General features: G+C 38.0%; 1 protein-coding gene across 1 annotated transcript in view; it reads left to right on the forward strand.

The window, feature by feature from the left end:
* LOC146131982 (dual specificity calcium/calmodulin-dependent 3',5'-cyclic nucleotide phosphodiesterase 1A-like) overlaps nucleotides 1–12961 on the forward strand; it is a 49039-nt gene extending 36078 nt beyond the window's left edge. Inside the window, exons 6-15 of the mRNA XM_083396449.1 lie at nucleotides 1624–1740; nucleotides 2481–2621; nucleotides 5759–5859; nucleotides 6622–6747; nucleotides 7706–7807; nucleotides 8206–8289; nucleotides 8637–8755; nucleotides 10391–10598; nucleotides 11064–11176; nucleotides 12178–12961. Coding sequence (XP_083252575.1) covers nucleotides 1624–1740; nucleotides 2481–2621; nucleotides 5759–5859; nucleotides 6622–6747; nucleotides 7706–7807; nucleotides 8206–8289; nucleotides 8637–8755; nucleotides 10391–10598; nucleotides 11064–11176; nucleotides 12178–12386 — 1320 coding nt within the window. The 3' untranslated portion in view covers nucleotides 12387–12961. The remainder of the gene's footprint in view (nucleotides 1–1623; nucleotides 1741–2480; nucleotides 2622–5758; nucleotides 5860–6621; nucleotides 6748–7705; nucleotides 7808–8205; nucleotides 8290–8636; nucleotides 8756–10390; nucleotides 10599–11063; nucleotides 11177–12177) is intronic.
* The last annotated feature ends 2699 nt before the right edge of the window (nucleotides 12962–15660 follow it).

Below are 15660 nucleotides of genomic sequence, written 5' to 3' on the forward strand. Positions count from 1 at the left end.
TCATATATATATAACACATTATATAGTCTGCTGTGAAGGCTACAACATAGAGAGTACAACATCGCCACAAATTACGGGTATAAATAAATTTTAACATCAAAAAACAATTGCAACAGCCAACATTGGTCTGCTTTGGTTATTGGAAAACGTCACACTTAAATATTTACATCCCAGTGGTACACAAGGCCATGAAAAAACATACTGTGTTGATAATAATCATTGGGTACAACCTCTCTAAAAATGGATAATACTCTTCAGATTAATGAACAACAAAATACCAATGACGGAGAGCTCAGTTTCATCCAATCTATAAATGATCAAATCGAATCGGAAAACACCCATGACTTGGGTACATTCACTGATCTGTAATGTAGCTTGATAAATTCCTTTTAAAGCCAAAAAGGTGGAGTAGATCGACTTCATCGTGATAAAGACGATACGAACTTAGTATCACCTTGAGTTGCTCCGACTATAGAAACTCAGAATAATACAATTGCGTGTCACCTTTTATAAGTGATGCTTTGATTTACTTCTGAGTCACATTAACTGAACAAGTTCATGTCGAAGCGTCTTAATCAAGATAGTGTCGAGACCTACTCGACCTTTTTGGCTTTGCAATTCATCCATGACTTGATTCAACAAACCTTTGTTGGCGGCTGATTTGTTTGAGTTATGGCTTTTGCAGGAAGTGCCGGTTTCGCTTGTCGCGGACTTGACTTTATTTGTTTTGGGCGCTCTCCGTCATAAAATGCAGTTTGGTCGGAATGTTCGCCAACTAGTGTTGCGCGTTTCGCTTTACCAAAGCAACCTTAATAGTACACTGCTTGCTCCTTAATAAGGTTGGTTGATTTGGGTCAATTCCGTTTGATTTTCGATTTAAATATTTGTGGTCAAACTACCAAAACTGATAAAAAAAGGATGTGAAGTAATTTTTTCCAGAGTTTCAAAAGATTACTTTCTCAGTCATCTTCGTCTGTTCGCCTGCTAATTAACTATTTTTTGATAATTTTTTTATTGGACTTGTTCAAAGTCATCGAACATCCCTGTTGATGTTGTTCGATACTTGACATTTTACTCCGATACCGATAGCCGATAATTTTGACAAAAAGTATCGCGATTCAATCCGATACCAAATGACGTCATTTATAGGCTCAAATAAGCAAAAAAAAGATGATTTTGAAACCTTTGTTAGGTCAATTTTTAGAGGTTCAATCAGGGTGCTGCGTTATGCTTTTCGTCCTTGACTTTCTACATTTCGCAATTGACAAAATGGTTGGTGCAAGCGTGGTTGGTGCAGTTTTGTGGCGTTTTGTAGATCTATATAAAAAAAAAAAAACCTGATGTTTTGGCCAAAATTTTCTTAGGTTTTAAGAAGTTTAGTTTACCTTCAGTCGTTAACCCACTATTACTTAATAAATCTATCTTTCAAGGTAGAAAATACTGCAGATCGCAAATCAAGGCTGGATTTCCTATATGAGTTCGGTATCGGATCGTCACCGATACAAGATAGTATCGGACGAGTACCGATACTACCACTTGGCATCGGTTATCGGCTCCGATCCGATATTATACGAATCCCTATCCATGACCTCGTGTCCCCAACTTTAATGTTTTTTGCTCCAGGGCGCCGACAAGTGGACGTTCGACGTGTTCGAGTTGGAGCGGGTGAGCGACGGGAACTCGCTCAAGTTCGTCTTTTACCACCTCCTTAACAAGTACGACCTCATACGGAAGTTCAAGGTAAGGCAACTAATAACTATAAAGACAAAAATATAATTCTAAATTTAAAAAATGGAACGTCAAATTAAGCAACACTTTAAAGAAAGTAGCCAATCACCATCGGTCCAAAATTAAAATACCTTACACTACTTTTGACACAACTTTAATGATTGTTCATTGAGTGTTTTGCAATAGCTGATTCCAATGTCCTATTCGTATAGCTAACGCTGAGAAGACCTTACCCCTTACCCTTATATTTAAAACTAAATGCTTTTCTTAACCACTGCAGATAATGCAGACTTATAGTAGAAATATCTTAGCCCATATAAAAAAAAGAAAAAAGAACCGATTGTACGTTTCCCGTTTATCTTAATTCGTTTTCAAGCTTTGATATTTCTACCACGTCTAACTGAAACCTCCAACCATTATGCTGAAAAGTTTATTAGTTTTTTGCCTAACATTGCGAATAAGGCCAGATACGTGAAAACGGTAAAGCAATAACTTGCGATGAACGAGACACGGGTATTTTCTTTAATGGAGCCAAGTGTATGTATACAAGTGGCCACGAAGCATAAAATATTCAACTTCAAGTTGTATGACCCTCTTGCAGGGCCTCAAACCATAATTATCAATAAAAAATAAGTTAGCGTCAACATAAAGAAAGAAAAGAAAAAAAGTTAGGTTTAACATAATTTATCGTTTTATTTTATTGAAACACAGACCCCTTTGTTAAATTTATTTAAAATTTGTACTTTTACCAGATTCCACTCAAGTCTCTGTGGGCTTATTGCATCAAGCTTCAGCAAGGCTACAGAAAGCACAACAACCGCTACCACAACCCTATTCACGCGGCCGATGTCGCTCAGTCGCTCAACTGCATGTTGTCGCAGTCAGGATTTGCGGTAAGTTCCCAAAACTAGACAAACCTCCTCAAACGATTAATTCTCAAGCATTTTACAAGCTGTTAGCATAGCAAGGTCACGATGTCATTTGATGGCATTCTTCTTTTTTTTTGCCCATGTTGTTATCGTCCTTCTTGTAATATTAATTCTTTTCCACTTATGCAAGCAATTTTTTTGCTAATTGATCATAGCCTGAGACAAAATGGCAATGAAAGTTTACATAACGGCAGTTTCCGTAAATTGGAAAATTACCTTAGATTCATTTAATGAATTAAAACCGAATTGGCGCTAAACAACTTTGGATACAAGCCGTTTAAAACAACACGTAATTTTTCTTTTTCGGTGTCGATAAAAATCAAATCAAAGCTCGATCAGAGAAAAGCGAGGCCAAGCCTTTCAAAGTTGCGCTCGCCATTCGCACTGTGACATCACAAGCCTAATTGCGGGGGGGTAATCGCACGCTGACCCATGACCCCGGTCAGCGGTCAAGGGGTCAAAAGGTCACGCACTCCCAATTGCGAACGCCTTGAAATAATATTTCCCGAACACTCTGAGGGAAAACAAGACTTGAATTTCAAGCGCCCGTTGTTTTTGTTTCCCTCCCACGCCGGAAACTTTTATTTTCGCGTCGCCTTTGTGACGTCACAGCGTGTCGTTTGTCTATTTTTCGCCGCCGCGACATTCGACGCTCGTGCGTGTTTTGCCGCGATTATTGTCGCGCCCGACCGCAGAGCCGCCCTTTTCGGCGTCGACGTCACAAGCGAATTTGATTGACAGCACAATGACGGTACTGTGACGTAACAGACGCGCGATCTCTGTTCGGCGACAATGGCCTGGCATTGAACAGGGTCCCGCGGTATTTCGCGTCAACCGAAAATGTCAATGACTCGCCTGTCAATCAAAATCAACCGAATATAATATCAATCAACTCAACCGAACGAATGGTCCGCTGTGTATTGGGTCTATCGCTTCTGGTCTTACATTACTAGGAGTGTCCGATAATATCGGATCGGTGCCGATATGATTTTAATTTATATAGGAATTTTTTTATTTTATCTATTTTGACATGATGACGTCATTGGTAAGGGATAAATTTGCTATTCGTTTTGTCGAATTGCGATACGTTTTTGGGTATCGGAACTCGTCCTATACTTGGGTGGTATCGGTGCCGATCCTGTACAAGTACAACTGAAGGCATTGATACCGAAATCGTGCTAACGCTTAACACACCCGTACAACAGCTTTCAAAATTTTTACCTTTTTGGTATTGAGGTATGTACACTACACTGAGCTCCAATTATTACGATTTCTTTTTTACATGTTGGCAATCAATATATTCGACCAAAAAATATATATATTACCGGTTGGATAACTTTGTAATACGAGTTTTGTAACCGGTAAAATTCCTACTCGTGAAATTTTATTATAAATATATACTATACATATAAATATAAATATACTATATATATATATATTTTTTTTTTTTAATATGATTTGAACATTTTTGCACAATTTATCTACTTCTTTATTGGGTTTCTGTTTTAAATCAATTTTTCGCATTTCGAGCTACGCAAGTAAAAACAGCGGCCTCCCAATGAACTGAACTCATTCGACAAACCGAACCCCAAGTATTTCAGTAAACAAAACGCGGTAAACTTTTTCTTAAACTCCGCAAAACGAAAATTCCTTTACCATCTGACCTGAATCGCAAAAAAAAGAAAAAAAAAAAAGAAATAAAAAATCGAATGAAATCTCTAGTCGCAGTATTTTCGCATCGCCTTATCAAAGAATAAAATAAATTTCGTTTGAAAAGCGCGCGCCCTCGAATTCCCCCCTCATAAATAAATAATCGCCCCCCGAGGGGGTGAGGTGGGGGTCATCATGCATCGAGCTTGGGGACACGAGGATAGCGGGTCGATTCGAGTCAAAAAGGTGAGCGCAGTTTTTGCTCGTGTCGCTGCGCCCTGTTGCCGTAATCGATTTTTTCGTCACGTGCTTTTTGAACTCCACTGAGAACCTCGTTGCAGATTCATCTTAACCATATTTGTACATGGCCGTGTTTGTCTAATTCTAAATAGAGGAATCCGGTGGCACTGTATAAAGACAAATTGCATTGAATTCTCGACAAGCTTTCGCACAACCGTGCTCCATCAGGTCAGAGTAGAAATGAAAACAATTAAAATGCACATAAAAGCACAAGCGCAAGTAAAAGGCGATAAGAATGGCGAAAATATATTATCTTAACAATATCTTTCCCCACATGTTCCGAACGTTTTTCGCCGTTATTTCGACAAAGAGCGTTTTTTATACCCTGCAGATCGACAGATTTTAAAGCGCGAAGCGCGTTTTTTTCATGATATGTCTAGTTTAGTGCTTTTAGAACTAAGGATAGTTTACCATAGGTCTTTTTTTTTAACTATACATAAAAGCAATATACAGCTTTGCTAATGGCGATTTTTTCGTGATTTGTCTGATGTAGTATTTTTCAACCTAATGATTCTTTACCATGCGGCAGGTCATTTTTTTGCAAAGATATAGCTTGCTGATAGTACTCCGATAATTACTTTTTTTTAAGTTTACACGCGATGCTATTATAAGTTGTCGGCTTGTTTTGTAGCTGTTGTATTTGAATCATATTGACGGCCGAAGAGTGTCTATGTATAGTAAAACTTGAAAACTGAAATTAGTATACTGGCTATATAGAGATAACAAAGTTAGGCTCTCATCTGTGGATAAGCAATATTTGAACTAAAAAATAAGAAGACCGCGCATATAGCAAGCCAATTGTTTTACGTGCAGAAATTAAAAAAAATAACCTGATTTTAAAGAAAACGCTTAATTTTAACCCTAGGTATTTGACACAATGACTTAAGTGCAAGTCAAGTTATTTTCAAAAATACTTAAGTAAACTCAAGACATTTGAAAAAAAATGACTTAAGTTGATTCATTTGTCCAAAAGACTGAAGTCGAGTCATTCGAAAACAGTGACTTAAGTGCACTTAAGTCAAGTCATTTGTCCAAAAGATTCAAGTCAAGTCATATGAGAACAGTGACTTAAGTGCACTTTAGTCAGGTCATTGACTCTTTGCAACACTGGGTTGTGTCAAATGACGAGCAACTTTTTTGGTTTTTCCCAGCATTGGCTTTCCGACCTGGAGATTTTTTCCATGATAACGGCGGCCGTTGTACACGACTTGGAACACACTGGAACCACCAACAACTTCCACACAAATACAAGGTATATTTTGGGCCTTTGGTCGATGTTGTTCTTGTTTTGTTCTGAAATTTCTGAAATAGTTGTATAACGGACCAAAAATTCGAGTCCAGTGATTTCATAATTATTTAGTTAAATTTTGCTTATATTTTCGAAAGAAGCTGTATTTTGCTTGAGTGAAATTAAGAAAGTGTATTTATTGTATTTTTAAGTGCACTTGATGTGTTTTTACTTTTAAGTGTCCTAATTCCACACAAACATATTTATTTAGGTCAAAAATGCCTCTAAATATATCGTTTGTCAACAGTGCCACTTGAATTTTAACAGAATTTAGGTTCCTATATACTCAGTATTATATTTCCATATGAATGTCCGAAATTTTAGCTAAAAATACCGTCTTTCCGAGACCATATAAAGTCATTACCCCAGAGTTACCACAAAGTCTTATCCTAGTAAAAACATAACGGCAAATTGTTAAAACATAACGGCAAAAATTGTATTAAAATCTTGACAAGTTTTCGCAAAGAATTGAAGTTAGCTGCGTTATGAATATTTTGTGCTGCTAGGCATAGCATCAATTGTAAAATTGTATTCTTTCCAGAAGAAAGAATCGTGTTTTCAATAAATGGGAAGGCAAGATTTCTGAGATAAATTTTGTCTTTAACAAGTATTGCATCAACTTTCTTTGAGATTTTACAACTACAATCAAATAGTTTTGCAAAAAGATTAGATGCACTTTTTGCCTGACAGAAAATTTGTATATAAACAAAACCCTATTTTTTGCAGGTCGCAATTGGCGCAGCTGTACAACGACCGCTCGGTGCTTGAGAACCACCACATCAGCTCTGCGTTCCGGCTGATGAACGAAGATGACTGTGACATCCTCGTCAATATGAACAAGGACGACTACCAGTGAGATTTAACGTTTTTTTTCTTTTCTTAAAATAACTTCCGGGTATATCGTGCCCACGTAACACTTGATTATTTAAGCTCTATTTCCTAGTATTCTTTTTCTTCGCAAATTCAAACTCCATGTATTGCTAAAATAGAAGGTTCAGTCTCTTTGTATAACCACTTGTGGTTTGAAACTCTACGGAAACCGTAAACTCACACGCGCCTACGATTAAACAACGGCGTCTACTTGTTGCTACAATAGGCAACGATTAAAGCTAAGTCTTTCTTGGAAAGATAGGCTTTAACATTCAAACAGGAACTATTCAATAAACACGTTCCCAGTCTTGGTCTTGTAAAAAAGTAAATTGTAGTTCCGTTAGGTGTCGGTAGAGATTTGCTTTTCGTGTTTTCTTGTCGAAATTTTTTATTTATATTTCGACGTCAATTTGTGAATAAAATACATTGCCCACGCAAAACATTTTTTTAGTCGTAATTTTTTGTTTAGTGGCAAAAAATTTAACGAAACCCATGCACTGCAATGTTGGTTCTGAAACATATTTAAATATTCAAACCCAAACTAAAACTCTTTTAACGTCTTTAAATTGATTTATTGTATTGAAAAGTCCATATGCATTGTTAACCACCGTCCAAATGATTCCAACAGTTTCAGAAGCCATTTTTTCTGTTCCAAAACTTATCACCTTTCTATCAGGCTCTCTTAAAATCAAGGCGAAGTAAGTTGAGGGCTGTATAATATACATACAGTGTATATTGATTACGATGAGAATCAGTGTATATTGATTCTCCTTATCTCGTATTAAATCCCAGTTGTACTCCAATGCCTTCCTGCTAAATCGTCGCTGTCTGACGTGTTTCACCTCGTCTCTTTTCCCATCGAAGTCGTATCATTGTGTCCTTGGACGAAAATTATTAAACCTTAACATCCTTGAGAAAAAATATTGCCTTTAAATTGCAGGGAGTGTCGCGCCCTTATGATCGACATGGTCCTTGCGACCGACATGAGCCAACATTTCGGACAAATCAAGCAGATGAAGCAGTCTGTGCAGCACCCAGAAGGGTAAGTTGGCGTTTTCGTTCTGTTCTGAAACACTATATTTTTAACTTCAGCTCTGTTTTTGTACTGTGTCAATTCTTTTTGATTAATATGTAATTTGTTTTATCTAGTTTTGCGATTTTTGAAAATTGTTTGCTTTAATTGAACATTTTCACTTTTCCTGACGGATTGAAATTTAAATTTGAAAAAAAAAATTAAAAACTAAATGAGATAAAACTTTAAAAATCTATTTAGTAGTATAAAAAAATGATCTTTGAACGTTTCAACTTTATCTTATTTTGACCGCGGTCAAAGGTTGAGAAACTGAAAATGATTTAGGGAACGTTAAAAAAGTGATTTAGGGAACGGTTTGCTCGCGTCAAACAACAATGAATCAACCGATATTTCTCTATTTCCTTCAGCATGGAGAAATCTCGTGCGATGTGCTTGATGATTCACTGCGCCGACATCAACCATCCAACCAAACCCTGGAACCTGCATTTCGGGTTTGTGCACGACTGAATGTGCTTGTCCTTTCATGTGTGTGCTGGCGTTTGAGTGTGTGTGTGCGTGCGTGGGTGTGTGGGTGGGTGGGTGGGTGTTTGTGTGTGTGTGTGTGTGTGCGTGCGTGCGTGCGTGCGTGCGTGCGTGCGTGCGTGCGTGCGTGCGTGCGTGCGTGGGTGTGTGGGTGGGTGGGTGTTTGTGTGTGTGTGTGTGTGCGCGTGTGAGTAGGTCTTAAAAAAAACTATGTTTTTATTTGAAAAGTCTTTAAATGTATTTGATTTTTTTATAAAACTGTTTGGTGTCGCAACTTACATTTATATTAATAAGAGATTTGTTTTCCTGATCGCAGTTGGACGGAGCGACTTGTAATCGAGTTCTTCGAACAAGGCGACAAGGAACGCGAGCTGGGACTTCCCATATCGCCCCTGTGCGACCGACACACAACCATGGTCGCTCAATCACAGATCGGTTAGTTACTTTGGTCGTTTGAAGCAGGGCTGCGGAGTCGGACTCGGGACTCGAGTAAGACCGCGTAAAACTACCTGAGTCCCGAGTCCGACATGCGCATGCGCACTAACAAATTTTAAAACTGATATGGACGCCAACTGGAAATGGTAAAGGTTGAATAGCATATGGTGGAATATTTTCCAACCATATGTTGTGAGTGAATGAATTACTCGACACCCCAATGTGTGGATTGCTAAATATCCACAGTGTTTAGTTAGTAAATTGGCGGAATACAGGCTGTAGAGTCAGGGCCGGACTCTGGACATGACCAAATCGCACATTTGACCGGAGTCGGACTCGGCTTATTTTTAACCGACCCCGCAGCCCTGGTTTGAACAGCCTGTATTGCTTCTTGTTTAAACTGCAGGCAATTTAAACCTGAAGGAAAAAGTTTTTTAGTGATTTTTTAGAAATAATATGTGTCTTTAATCAGACTTGAAGAATGTTGGAAATAACCTGCCTGTTACAAAAAAGGCTTATAGGAAGCAAGCAATGCTTGAAACAACTTTATCCAGAGGAAAATTGTTAAAAGTGTGTTATTGTGTAATGCCTTGTCGTGTAGTAACACATAAATGACCATAATGAGGGCTATACAACACTTTACCCCAAAACTCCACCCTAAATCACTCACTTCGTTAATAATTTCAACCGTAATCCATTTTGTAACCCCACCTATTACCCACCAATAACCCAAAACAGGGCCCAACAATCCGGTACCAAAACAGCGGCGCCCTAATGACGTCATTCAAACTTGGGCGTCCAAACGTATTCACCAAAACGGCGAATATCAGACCGATTGATCGTCCTATACCCTCTCTTCTTACCGCTTTAGGCGTAATTTTGGCCATGTAGGCCTTATTCCGATAAATTGAAGACTTTAGATGGTATATTTGTTTTCTGGATATTACTGCGTTTTTGTTTTTCATGGCGCTGGTCCTAATATTGTAGTACTATTGATTTTTAAGCTTGAAGTATTTTCAGTTTTTAGGCCTTATTGTCTGTTCCCCTATACTAATGATGTAAAGCAGTGCTCTTTAACCTTTTTTGGTTTGGTTAACCCTAAAAGTTGTTGTGACGAACTCATGCACCCTGTTTACTTAAAAGGTGAACTGACGTAAAAAGCGATATGAAAAATCATACATATCAATATCATCATGTCAATTAAACCGAGCGGAGCTGCCGAAGTTTTTCACATTGTCGGCGAGAGTTCGATTATGGCTGCAGGCTGCTTGCGAGTAGTATTGCATGTCATAAAACAGCATTCAAACAAACTTGAGAAAATAGCAAAGAGACTGTTTCAACATTTCAAAAAAAAATACAGGTTCATTTGTACAACAGTTGAAACCTACATCTTTGTTTCTTATATCATGAATGTTAAATATTACCGGTTCATTAAAAGTTTGTGATGCACCCTTATTATCCTTTTCATTCCGGTGCCCACTAGACATATTTTGGTGCACCCTAGGGTACACCGTGCACACCGGTTTAAGAGTAGCCTACTAATGTAAAGAGTCAATTTTGATCTAAGTCTACTTCATTAGCAATTTCCGAATATAATTCGCCTCGATTGCGTCACAACTCCTCTTACCTCACCAGGCTTCATTGACTACGTGATCGAGCCCACCTTCAACCTGCTGTTCGACGTCTTCAAGCAGGTGAACGGGCCGGCGGTGCACGAGCACGTTCTATCGGCGCGGTCCGGGAGCGCCGGCGGCCCAAGGGGAACCGCTGGAACCGCGGCCAGTCGCAGCTCGGCCGCCGACGACGTGCTCAAGAGACGGTTCAGCGACTGCAGCTCATACAGGTCGGTTTCGTTTTTTTTTTCTTCGAGGGTTAGAAAATAAAACAACTAAAAATAATAAAAATGTTAGAAAAGTATGAAAAAAAAATTAGTTTTTTGTTTTTAAGGGTTTAGTTTCTCTACTAGACGGATTGTTTGCTTAATTTTGGGGAAATTTTTTTTTTTTGTTAAATGTTATTTATTTATTTTTTTTATTCTGTAATAAATTGTTACGGATATATCTGTGTACGTAAAACAATTTTCCTAGCGGTTTATGCAAATTTACCGAACCTTTTTTTTTCAGCAACTTTATTTTGGTTATTGATTAATTTTTCTGTTACCGCACTTTTTGTTTTCCAAATAAAAGTGAAACCGTACTACGAATCCCAATTTAATTTTCTAATCGGCAAAAACAGTTGTTTTCTTAAACAGCAAGCCACTTTTTTTAAATATAAAACAAAGTAACACAGATTGATTTTAATTTCGCAGTTCCGCAATCACGAACAAAGCCGAGATCCGAAGGTTGACGGTTGAAGGCCGACGAAAGATCTTTTCCTACATTGACCACAACAGAACCCAGTGGCAGCGAAAGAACGAGATAGGTTTGTTGAAACTTTTGTTTGTAATCGAGAAAATACCCAAAGTTACCCATCAATAGGCGTTCAAATGCTGAAAAAACGAAAATAAATTATAATTGAAGAAAAATTGAAGATTTGTTTGCGATTTTGTCTAAACCTAAGTTTCTCGTTCTATTTTGTTTAAACCAGTGGTTCTCAAACTTTTTTTAAAAACTTACGCATCGGTCCCCCAGTAATTGTTTTAATTGCTCACGGTCCCTTAAAAATACACACAAATACACACAAAATAATAATGTTATCGAGGGACGGGTGCACTTGCTTTTTTGCTATCAGCTCGGCTATGTTAACCTCTAACCAGTCTGACGAATCACTTTATTTGAGTGAAGCGATCACGAACAGTCCACATTGCCAGCGCAGCAAGCAGTAAAAACGCAATTCCCATTAGCACAATGCAACACTATGACGTGACAATGGACAATTCAACTTGAAGCGTACAATAACGTGAATAAACAATTAATAATAATCAACTTGGTTTGGTGAAGTACTTACTTCAATTAGGAGCGTCGTGTTCATTTTTTGTTGGGTGCTTCGCGGTCCCAGAAAATTGTCTCGCGGACCTCAAAAGGACCACGGACCCCAGTTTGAGAACCACTGGTATAAACAAAAAAAACAAACAGGGAAAAACAGATAATTTAAAAAAAAAAAAAGCAATAGCAAAAAGAAGTGCAATCAAAGATATCAATTGTTTGACCACATTAAGTTCATTAATGCGAAAACAAAATAGAATATAAAGTTAATAATGGAAAGACCTATCGAACAATAATGAAAATTGATAAAATGAAACACCTGAAAGACCTAAATCCATAAACGTCAATTACATGAAACAAAATTATCTTTTATTTTTTAAACTATGCGAATTAAATAAAAGAAAAAAATGCATAAATGAAACAAAAAAAATCAATCTTAATTAAATTAAAAATTATACAATGAATAAATTTCATTAAATATTTTTTCCTACTCTATAGAGAGCGAACGCAAGCTTTTTGGCGAGGATTCCTTCACAAAGGCGCCGCCTTTCGAGCCTGACCCCCTACCCACCTTCCCCCTGACCCCGCACCCGATGGCCAACGGCCTGGAACCGGCACCCCAAGTGGGGAATTCCCCCCGGGACAGTGGGGTCATTGAGGAAGCGGCCACGACGAGCGACGACGGAAAAATGGCCGACCCCACTTAAACGCTCTTCGTTCGCAGTTCAACGTTTTTTGTTACTTTTCCTATTTATTGGTCGAATTCCAATAAAACGCGGCGGCGACGAAAAAAAGAGTTGTAATTCGATCCGCACGGTGGCGCACTGTGGAAAAGAGTCGAACGCGCGCTTTTTTTCTTTTTTTTCGATTTTCTTGTTTTTAGCGCGGAACGCGAAAAAGAACCACTTTTCGGTTCGAAGTTCGCATTTTTCGAAGCGTTGCTTGTGTACGAAAGAACAAATCGCAAAAAAAACGCAAAAATTACAAAAGCGTGCGAGCTGTCGTAACGAAATTTGCTTCCAAACAGACCACAGGCCCATTTTTTTTTCTTTATAAACGTTTATTCGCAATTTTTAGAGCGTAACCGCGCTGTTGATTTTTTTGCTTTTTTGTCGATCCCCGTTCGTTTGAGAGACTGTCGATCGCCATTTAACACCCCCTCCCCCAAAACCCCTGACCCCCGTCGATAAATCCGTGGCGGTTGCCCCTACTGTGACCAACCTTACGTTTATTCACTGAGCGCCTCTCTTTCTTCAAGACCCATTACTTTCGCTCGTTTTACTTTGCTGTGTGGTTTTTATTGCGGTGCTCCAGATTTTTTTGCGGTACCTTGTCGTTTTTCAGCAGAAAATTTCGACTTTTGAAGATGGACGAAATTTTGTTTCGCAGAATATTGTAAAATTTTGGTCGATTTTCAGTTTTTTTTTTAAACCCCAAGACCACAGTGTTGAATTCAGCTTTTGTTGTGCGCTTACTTCACTTAAAGGTTTGGTTTAAGGTGGTCGGCTGCAATAGTTTCGTTTTTAAGCTGTTTTTGTTATTCCCCTTCATAAGTTAACACGGCCGTGATAAAAGCACCGCTGCGCAAACACGAAATCAATACTCGACGTTAGACGTTTAATCTTACGTCGTATTTTCATTCCGATGCCCGGGATATCTGGAAAAAAGTACTTCCGATCTGATTATATACGTTTATGGCATAATGGTTGGAGATTGTGCTATGACGTAATAAGATTGTCAAAGGCATTACAAAAGTATCATTTTGAACGTTTCGAATAAGTCTTTTTTTTATTTTTAACATCCCTAGATACCAAATAACGTCATAACTATGGTCTAATAACGAAACATAATATTTTATACATTTGCTAAATGGCCTAATTTAATTTGACATGATTCCACCTTGGTATCGAACTATTGGCCGATAATAGCACTCGGTATCGAGTATCGTATCGGATATTATCGGACATCCCTACTTGGCTTTTAAATAAATAAGCTGTAATCCAGAAAAAATATTACAAAAAACGGTGTAAATTAGAAATTATAAAAACACTAAAATAAATAAAATAATATTTTTTTTCTCAATCAAGGGATAAAACTACAACTACATATTTGTCAGTAAGATAGGCTGAATACTCTTAGGAGAAACCAATGTAATCTCCTATAGAAAATCCCTTATTTGTTTCAAAACGCTTCCCCTAAGCTTGCCAACAGCAGCAAGCCCCATAGTCACTTTGCATATTCCGTGGTTGTGTAGAGCGCCATTTATTCACTTAGCCAGCGTATTTTTCTGCTTTGTGTCCGACCCTATTGTTCTTCCCCTTTTCTTGCGAGAACAGCGAGATGGACCAACCACCCACGTCAGCCGAATTCCCGAAATCGCAGCAAATAATGTCGACCATTATACAAAACCGCTTTCCTAAAGACCCAAATAAAACAGAGTTAACCATTGTTGCACTGAATATGTGATAATGGAATTCACCTTGACCCTTGCAAGATAAATATCGTCTTTAATTCGTGATATATAACAGCAGAATACTGTATCCTTCAGCAAAGATGGCAATTCAGGTCAGACACTATTAAACAAATTTGTGTTTGTTTATTCAGACATACTGAAGATGCCTTTGCCGGCGAAATATAATAGCTGTTAAGATCTTTTCAAAGTGTCTGACCTGAATTGCTAGCTTCGCTAGAAGTATACAGATCTAACCGTACAGCGTAATTTATTTAGCACCCTGTAAAATTTACCCTTTACAGCAAATGCACCAATTTTTATTTTCACGGCGCATTTTATTTACTGTTAAATTTATAAACATTTCAAACACAGCTATCAACTAAGAATTCGCTTCGTGTTTTTTAAACAGCTTCTGGCTTTAAGGTCCTTCTTGACAGCAAATCATAATTTTGGCGTTTAAGCTAAAAAATCGATTTCCCAACCGGCTTTACACATATCATCTTAAAGCACTTCTCAAAAGCAATCCAACCATCCAATAATCAACTTTCAATTCCTCTAAAGCTGATTTCCAAATCTGGCCCGGTAAGATCTTTTACTATCTTTCGCTAGAACGAGTCCTAAACTGAACCGGCTTGGATTTTTTGTTCAATGTTCCTGTGCTTGATTTCATTTTCCTTGCGTGTTTCACCTTTCCCCTGAAAAGCCGCGGATTGCTCGTCGACGATTAACTATTTATTTACTCCTTATCTGTGCATTTTCTTCTTTTTTTTCAAAGTTTCCTCAATACCTTTTAAATGTTCGACGTACACGCACACATATATTGTTATTCTATATATATATTATATATAAAGCATTCGAACGCGGCGGTTTCTGTTTGTCCTGTATTGGCTGATGGAAAAGAACTGATTCATCGGAATTATTCAGTTTAGTTTCAGGGCAGCTTACAAGTCATTAGGGATGTCCGATAATATCGGATCGGAGTAAGTGGTAGAATACTATGATACTAGGGTGGTATCGGCGCCAAAAATGTCGTTGTCACAACATGGGCCTTATTACTCATACTTTTTTTTGTTTCTTACCCTTTATATGTCATTACTTGGGTTTTAGTGCCATATGAGTTCCATTTCAGCAGGCGTTGATGTTGTTTAGTTAAGTTTCGCCTTCCACAGTCAATCAGGGTTTGGTAGCTACAAGTGTGGTACGTAAGGTGTCGTGTAGAACTTGACTTGGACTTAAGTCATTTCAAAATGACTTGTTTACAACACTGGGTATCGGCGCCGATCCTATACCAAATTTGTGTGAACATTTCAGCCATGATTTACGATCAAACGCATCTGATTTAACTTGAAAGGTAAATTTGCAAAAAAAATAGTTGGTTGTCAACTAGAATAAAATTTCCTAATGCAAACGCAAATTTTATTGCTAATAGCCTGGAAACCTTACTATTGAACGTTTCAATTTCAGTTTTTTTACTTGTTTAAGCATTGAATGACGTCATTTGGTATCGGGTGGTATCGCGTCACTTTTTT

This window comes from Ascidiella aspersa, chromosome 9 (assembly GCF_963924565.1).
Source record: "Ascidiella aspersa chromosome 9, kaAscAspe10.2, whole genome shotgun sequence".
Lineage (NCBI taxonomy): Eukaryota > Metazoa > Chordata > Ascidiacea > Phlebobranchia > Ascidiidae > Ascidiella > Ascidiella aspersa.